General features: G+C 40.5%; 1 protein-coding gene across 3 annotated transcripts in view; it reads left to right on the top strand.

The window, feature by feature from the left end:
* Positions 1-8,721, top strand: part of FIGN (fidgetin, microtubule severing factor) — a 100,971-nt gene extending 92,250 nt beyond the window's left edge. For all 3 annotated transcript variants that reach the window (XM_083864687.1, XM_083864688.1, XM_083864689.1), the window contains one exon: positions 4,622-8,721. In XM_083864687.1, coding sequence (XP_083720813.1) covers positions 4,622-6,870 — 2,249 coding nt within the window. In that variant the 3' untranslated portion in view covers positions 6,871-8,721. The remainder of the gene's footprint in view (positions 1-4,621) is intronic.
* Positions 8,722-8,978: the final 257 nt, after the last annotated feature.

The following is an 8,978-nucleotide window of genomic DNA, read 5'->3' on the forward strand; positions in this document are numbered from 1 at the left end:
TCCCATGCCTGTTTTCAACAGAAATCCTTGTATTTAAATTGAAAGCAAAGGCTAGTTATTTATCTTTTTTGACAGATACAATCCTGTAAGGGGATGAGAAGTTTTGACCTGGTGCTGAGGGCACCAGCACTAGGGGGTTCTTTGTATGCACAAACTCATCTTCCCTCCCAGCAGGATCAGGCCCTGTTGGACAGTGAGGATGTGTAGGATTTTGCTTGTTCCTTTTTGCATTCAGATAGCAATGTTAGTTTTTTGTAACTCTGGCGTTATTTTATTTTTGTTTGGTTTTTTATTTGTTTTTAATTTGAATTCATACATCTGAATATCTAAGTAGCTTTTGGCCATATGGAACTATTATATGCGCAACAGATGAAGTATTGTGTATTAAATTTTCCGTTTTCAGGCTAAGTGCACAATGTTAGAATGGGAAATATGGTCAAACACTTAGTTTGAAGTAATTCCGTAATGAAATTGTTGACTATAATTACTTTAAATGTAATCCAGATAGATCCAACTGTAAGAATTACGGAACAGGGATGTATAGCAAGGCTGTCAGGACAAGGGAAAATAGATACTGCTAAAATAGCCTCACTGCCTCTCTATATAATGTATTAAATTTATCTTAAAAGCAATTCTCTGATAAGTACATACCTGTACTTAAAGAAGAGAATCCTTTCCTTTTGCCTTTCACGGCCCATACCAGCACACTTTACACAGTTCAAAAATGTCGATAGTTCAGAGGATTCCTAAGTTAGCAAAGATTATTTTTTTAAAATACATTCAGCCTTGTGTTCCTTCTGGATTTTCAGAACATTATTAACCAAATGCACTATCTGCAGGACTGTGGTTTATTTCAGAGTTTAAATTACACTAAAATAAAAAAAATGCAACCTCTAAATATGCCCTGATTTACCTGATTTTACATGTTTATATCAGCATTTGGATTCTTAACAAAAGAAATGCAGAAATATGTATCAGCTCAAACAAAAAAATAATTAATAAAATACAATTTGAAATATGGAGAGGAAGTGGCTACAAACATTAAGCAATTTGGGGCTGAGGATGGGCAAAGGGAAGGGAAATGTTTGCATAATTAAAAAGCACAACAGCTGCTGCTTCTTTTTTTTTCTCCCAAATCAGACATTTGACTTTTGTCAAACAATTTGTGAACTATTATCAAATAGAGGCAAACCTAGCAAAAGTTTTCTGCTTTTTCAATTAATATCAAATTGAGGAAATGGCTCTTTGTGCCCCCCAGTCCAGACCATTCCAGTAGACTTCATGTAAATTCAGATTTCTTCACTGCTTACTAATGCAAAAAATATGCCTATGGTTAGCTATTAACCTATGCTTCCAAATAACACTAATGATTGCGATGTGCTGGAATAAATGCTCATGTTTCAAGGGATGAGAACAGTCCTGTTCTCTTAAGCTTATCTAATCAAAGCCTAATCCTGCCTTTACAGCCTTTGTTAAATGCACTGGTATTTAATATGCATCAATAAATAAACTTTCAATTATTGTTCAGTGAGCATATCCAAAGATAGCATGACAGTGTGAAACTACTGGTCTATCTAGCAATTATTCTAAGTAAAGAATGCCGATGATGGGATTTTTCCCTCCTCTTACAATGGATAATTTAGATTTTCTGACATTCTTTTGCAGCCTTATAATAAGGAAAAGAAATTAATCTAGACGAATAAAATTCAAAGAATTGAATTTTTGCACAATCAAATTACATCTCCCCACTGTGTCTATAAATTTAATTATTTTATTTTAAAAACACATGATCCATTCTAAATAAAAAAGACCAACTGATGAATTTTTTTAAGTATTTGTGTAAGGTATTTTGAAAAGCTTACAGAGTAGGTAGTGTGCGATGTTGTTGAGCTCTGACCCAGTGCATTCTTTTATCTCTTTAAATTGAATAGGCTTTCTTTTAGAAGCAGTTTAAAACAATGTGCCAAAAACATATTCATTAGCTACAGTACAAATACAGCCCATCAGCTTCTCTGCTCCATCCATGTCTATTTTGCCTTCTTTTTCCAAAGTTTCACTGCTGCTTTAGTGCTTTCTTTTCAAAGAGTCTTTCCCATGGCATCTGTTCATTAGTATCTAGTGAAACATCAACCTACTCAAGTTTTTCTGCAGCGCTGTAACAGAAGCTTTCAGTGTTTTGGTAACCTTATAAGCAAAACATTGCAGAACACAGGCTTTGTTTGTTTGTTGGTTCTGTTTGACTTTTTTTTTTTTTAATGAGGCAGTGAACTTGTATGCTGTCATGCAGTTCTACGTTACAGGAACATTAATATTTTTGGCTTTTAAAAAAGCTTGTGGTATTTTTCATTACATTAGAATAATTTCAGATACTGATTACTGGCGATTGGCTCTTGGTGATTTGTTCTTCAGATTTCTAGTAGAATTTAACAAAGTGTGACTTCTGGAAACTTCTCATAGTTTCTCATTAAAATTGTATTTTTTAAAATGCAATTATTTGAATACATGATTTCTATAATTTCTCCCAATTTCGTGATATACTTACTCCTTCTGAAAGGTAATGGTTGAAACATCAGAAGCAATTAGCAAAAAATATTATATTAATGCTAAATGATAGAAATAAATCTGACAAAACCTCAGTCTCAAAGCTGCATTTGTCAAAAGCACTTCTCTGAATTAACTTTTCTAAGATAACTGTATAATTGTTAACAGACATTTTTATCAAGTTGTCAAAGTGTTTGAAAAATGAGAGAGAGAGAATACTCAGGAAGAAAAAAATCCGCAAGTAATCAATGGCATGCTCAGGGGGAGTGAGGTTTGCAGTAGTTGTACTAATAAAATATAGGGCTCAATTAGAGGTACTTTGCCATTTTCAGCCTAAATTTAAATGATTTGGTGATTTGCAAATACATGAATCCAAAAAAGAAAAAAAAAAAAGAATCCAAATGCAAATGAGTGCAACCACAATAAAATATAATTGCAAATGAATCTGTTGCTTTATTCATTTATTGTGTAATTACTGCAATCCTTCCCACCTTGTTTTCAGTATTTCTTAATCATTAAGTCAGAAGCATGACAGCAGTGCCAGCCCTGGCATGATTCTCTTTGACTAAAACCTTGTAAATTAACACAATTAGCACAGCATCATCCTGCTAATTAACTTCCAGTGTCTGGTGCAGTGGTTTTGCAAACAAGGAAGAGGGAGTCAGAAGGGAATAAACATGCCATTCTGTTACCAAACTGTGTGCTGTGTTAGGTTTAGCTCAGCGAGGCTAAGCTGGCCATGTCAGATGCCAGAGTCAGGCAATGAAGAGCTAAAGGGGTTGGGGAGAGAAACAGGAGGGGGTAGAAGCTGTCAAAATAGACTGCAGTAATTCAGAGGGGAGCTAGTGCCACAGATGCTTCATTTCGACTAGGCCTCCTCCTTATCAGGGAATCTGTGCCAGAGGGCACAAGACTGTTTGCAAAAATCACTTTTGGTAATACGAGAGAGATTAAGGAGGTCTATTTGATACAGCTGTACAAAACCCAGCAATGTGTCTACCATGCATAGGTACGAGTTGGAGGGGGTTACCTAACGCTTGTAAATAGCTCTTACCTATTGCAGTGGATTACGAAGAGGAGGGATAATTCATATCACATTATTAAAAGATTAATTACTTTAAAATGACATTTGCATTTTTTTTTTTTAATGATAGGTTTGATTTTGGTTTTGTATTGTTTGTTTCGGGGTTTTTTTATTGCTAGCTCTGGAAGCCACAGAACTTTTAGGGACTTGGCTTCATTTCTTTTTCCTTTTCTTCATCCTTATTTTTCCTTTATTTTTTTTTCTTTAACCCTCTTTCTTTGTACCCTGGAGGCTGTGAAGCAGAGGGGGGGAAGAGAAAGCAAGCAAGGAGACCGACAGACAAGTCATGCTTGTTTTTTTTTTCCAGACCCTCAACAACAGAACTGAGAGGCAGAAAGGAGCCAGTTGTAATTCATACCGAGTTGTAGGCTTTGTGTGATGAAAGCGACAGAGCGCTGCCTGGGAGATTGCTTTGCTGCACTCCACGAAGCAGATTTGAAACTGTCGTGGACCACTTTAGATGAGAGTTGGATTATGGAATGACCTGCTATGTCTGTGTCATATTGTTCTGTGCAGGGTGCATTATACTCTGCTAACTAGGTGTTCAGTACCAAATAAGAGAGGTATCCTAGATGTGATCTGTCAGCTGTGTCTCATATTTTTATATTGGTTAAAATATAAAACTGAAACAGTGATGAAAGGGGACAGAGCAGTTGGATGGCTTGTATGTTTACGGTAAATCTCCACTCTGAGTATTTAAAATATACTGAATTTTATTTAATTACTTTGAGAGCCATAGCATTACCTGTATTTTTTAAACAAAAAATTAACCCCCTTCTGAATTGGCAAAAAAATTGTCTATGTGTGTATGTGCCTGTAACAAAACAACCATACCGCTTCTTAAGGGTACGTTTTCTTTCCTTAAGGACTTGTGATGTTAAGTACGGTGTTTCAGAGAGCTGAAGAAGTTCACAGACTGTATGTTTGAGAACTCATTTGAAAACATAAGGAAAAAGCTGAGGTCACTGTTAACTTTGTTGTTTCCTACTGCCCTAGGCTTGAAGATGCAGTGGACGCCGGAGCATGCCCAGTGGCCAGAGCAGCACTTCGACATCACTTCAACCACGCGGTCCCCAGCCCACAAGGTGGAAGCCTACCGGGGGCACCTGCAGCGCACATACCAGTACGCCTGGGCCAACGACGACATCTCGGCTCTGACTGCCTCCAACCTTCTGAAAAAGTATGCAGAAAAATATTCCGGGATTTTAGAAGGCCCGGCTGAGCGACCCATTCTCAGCAATTACTCTGAAGCTCCCTCGGGGCTGGTGAATGGGCGGAAGAATGAAAGTGAGCCTTGGCAGCCATCCTTGAACTCGGAGAGCGTGTATCCCATGAACTGTGTCCCAGATGTCATCACCGCCAGCAAGGCTGGGGTAAGTGCAGCCCTCCCTCCCGCAGATGTCTCAGCCAGCATCGGGAGCTCTCCTGGGGTGGCCAGTAACCTGGCTGAACCCAGTTACTCCAGCAGCACCTGTGGAAGTCACACCGTTCCCAGTCTTCATTCAGGGCTCCCATCTCAGGAATATGCCACAGGATACAACGGCTCATATTTGCATACCAGTTACAGTGGCCAGCCAGCACCTGCACTTCCATCCCCTCATCCATCCCCCCTGCACAGCTCGGGACTTCTACAGCCCCCACCGCCGCCACCACCACCAGCCCTCGTCCCTGGCTACAACGGGACTTCCAATCTCTCCAGTTACAGCTACCCTTCTGCCAGTTACCCTCCTCAAACTGCTGTTGGCCCTGGGTACAGCCCTGGGGGTGCCCCGCCACCCTCGGCTTACCTGCCTTCAGGAATCCCTGCTCCAACCCCTCTGCCCCCAACCACTGTCCCCAGCTACTCCTACCAGGGCCACGGTCTGACGCCAATCGCGCCGTCTGCCCTGACAAACAGTTCAGCCAGCTCTCTCAAAAGGAAAGCTTTCTACATGGCAGGGCAAGGAGAAATGGACTCCAGTTATGGAAATTACAGCTATGGCCAACAGAGATCTACACAGAGTCCAATGTATCGAATGCCAGACAACAGCATTTCAAATGCAAACAGAGGGAACGGTTTTGACAGAAGTGCTGAAACATCATCCTTAGCATTTAAGCCAACAAAGCAGCTAATGTCCTCTGAACAGCAAAGGAAATTCAGTAGCCAGTCCAGTAGGGCTCTAACACCCCCATCCTATAGTACTACTAAAAATTCACTGGGTTCGAGATCGAGTGACTCGTTTGGGAAGTATAGCTCCCCAGTAATGAATGAGCACGGTGACGAGCACAGGCAGCTCCTCCCTCACCCAATGCAAGGCCCGGGACTTCGTGCAGCTACCTCATCCAACCACTCTGTGGACGAGCAACTGAAGAATACTGACACACACCTCATTGACCTTGTTACCAATGAGATTATCAACCAAGGACCTCCCGTGGACTGGAGCGACATTGCTGGCCTAGATCTAGTAAAGGCCGTCATTAAGGAGGAGGTTTTATGGCCAGTATTGAGGTCAGATGCATTCAATGGACTGACTGCTCTACCTCGGAGCATCCTTTTATTTGGACCTCGGGGAACAGGCAAAACATTAATGGGCAGATGTATAGCTAGTCAGCTGGGGGCCACGTTTTTCAAAATCACTGGCTCTGGCCTTGTCACAAAGTGGTTAGGGGAAGGAGAAAAAATTGTCCATGCCTCCTTCCTCGTGGCAAGGTGTCGCCAACCCTCGGTGATTTTTGTTAGTGACATTGACATGCTCCTTTCCTCTCAAGTGAGTGAAGAACATAGTCCAGTAAGTCGGATGAGAACCGAGTTCCTTATGCAGCTGGACACTGTACTGACTTCTGCTGAGGACCAAATAGTAGTAATTTGCGCCACGAGTAAACCAGAAGAAATTGATGAATCTCTTCGAAGGTACTTCATGAAACGACTTTTAATCCCACTTCCTGACAGCACAGCGAGACACCAGATAATAGTACAACTGCTCTCACAGCACAATTACTGTCTCAATGACAAGGAGGTTGCACTGCTTGTCCAGCGCACAGAAGGCTTTTCTGGACTAGATGTGGCTCACTTGTGTCAGGAAGCCGTGGTGGGCCCACTCCATGCCATGCCAGCCACAGACCTTTCAGCCATTATGCCCAGCCAGTTGAGGCCAGTTACATATCAAGACTTTGAAAATGCTTTCTGCAAGATACAGCCTAGCATATCTCAAAAAGAGCTTGATACATACGTTGAATGGAACAAAATGTTTGGTTGCAGTCAGTGATGCTACTTAAAAAAAATGTAATGAATGTTGGCACACACAGAATCTGCTACATAGGGGTAGAGAACCCTTTTCAGTAGTGTTAAAATTGCAAAGGGTACTGGGAAGACTACGATTTACCTTGTCTCTAAAGAGCCAGGGTATACTTGAAGGAAAAGTGCATCAAACAAGAGCTGCTGATCTGAAAAAGCCACACATGACAGAAAGCGCATGTTGATGCTCAGTTCTGTTCAAGCTAGACAATACTCACCAAGGAGCAAGGTGCAAGTGGGTTGATTTCAGAAGGACATGAACCCTGTGTGTTGATTCCATTCTGCTGTTCTTGAGATTTAGTTGCTGTCAAGTGCCTGAAGTGGTGCTTTATTTTTTGTTTGCCTCACAATTACATTGGTGGCATGTGCTAATAAAAAGAGCTTTAACTTCAAACATTATTGGACTAAAGAGATGAACGGTTATGTTGCGACAGAGAGCCAGATTTTTTGCTAATCTAAGAGCAACAGTATTCCTCAATCCTGTCTGTTCTGTGGTGTTAAACTAAGAACAGGTAAAACAGGGTAATGGTAATCTGGACCTTAATTTCTGCAGTTCATTTCTTTTAATGTTCTGTCTGCAAAAACTCAGGAAAGTGATTGTGATTTGTACAGTACCTCAAAGGAATGTGTTGAAAGCACTATGTACTGCTGAGAGTTATAGGCTAGGCTTCAATGTTACTTTATATTAAATATGTATGTTTACCTCAACAATTGGAATATGGCAAGGAAAATTACTTTGAATGTATCCAGGAAAAAACTAAAGCGTGATATGACTGAAGCTTTACAGTTTTTAAAAATAGAAACAGAAGCATTTCCCAGTGTTCAGGAATGGTTCTCTTGCCAATTTCTCACATTAAACCAGAGCAGAATGATTTTTCTTGTTGGTAAGCTGTAAGAGTTTTCAGCATATTGCTCCTTGATAATAAGGTGATACAGTCTTTAGAAGATGCATAGATGAATGAAAGAGCCACTTAATCGGTTTATGTTAGCATCTGAAACAGTCAAATGTAAGATTTGGTAGGATTCTGAAAGGCAAATTACCTTAAGCTGTGACGACTGGCCTTCGTTGCATGGCTCTAGTCATAGTTTTGAGGCTATTTTGGTGAAGCTGTAGGGAGTGGAATCAGTGTAGGTCGCTGGCAGAGCTAGGGGTTGCAGAGCTGTTTATAGCAGTGCAGTGGACTGTGACCAAACAAACAGTACAAATAACAAAGCAAAACGGAACCCTCAAAGTACATTTACTTCCCGTCCCAAACTGTAAAGTTGAGTTTTTGTTGTGTACGTATGGCTTCATTGTCCTTAATGCAATCTTCATTTAGCATCCATTAGAAATCTTTCAGGCTGGAGTGTGCCCATCATTATTTCTACCTCGGTTTTGTTACATTTCTCTTGGAAAGCAAAGTAAAGAATAGGGCAAAAACCACCACCAACACAAGTCAGATTACATTAGGAATGCAAACCTGCTAAACAAGTTTCAGAGAGCTGCTGCTTTTCCCCTGAAGTCAAGTTTTTCTCTGTGTTAGTGCTCTTTCCCCCCTCCTTTTTCCTCCCCCAAATATACATATTCTGGTGTCTTCCTTCTGGAAAGACTAGCTGGCATTTGTGGCATTTTGCTCAGTTCTCCCCCACGCCAGCCCCCCCTGTCTTTTTATCCTTTAATGCTTTCTGTGCAACTCTTTTGGTGACAGCTGACTGATGTTGGGTAATGTCTCTGAGCAAGAGCAGTGCGTGTTGCAGCTGCCCAAAGCCTCTGCCATCACATGAACAAAACAGCCTTGCTTTTTGAATGTATTTTTTTGTTTGTTTACTTTAAGGAAACAGTAACAAAACTGTTGCAAAGCACTGGCATTTAATGTTTCTCTTAAGTAATGTACGTCAAGACCATTAAATAAATGCACTGAAAAGCCCCAAGAAGAGAGATACCAATCTGTTACTAGGTCATGTTTGTCTTCTCAAAAATTGTACAGACCTTGTCCGTTTTGTTAAATCAATGGAGACATTGAGCGTTCAGAAAGCTAATGAGGGATTTTGTGATATTGCTGGAAATTTATGACTCTTGATTATTACTTTTCTTTATTT

The sequence above is a fragment of the Zosterops lateralis genome (genome assembly GCF_965231275.1).
Source record: "Zosterops lateralis genome assembly, chromosome: 7".
Lineage (NCBI taxonomy): Eukaryota > Metazoa > Chordata > Aves > Passeriformes > Zosteropidae > Zosterops > Zosterops lateralis.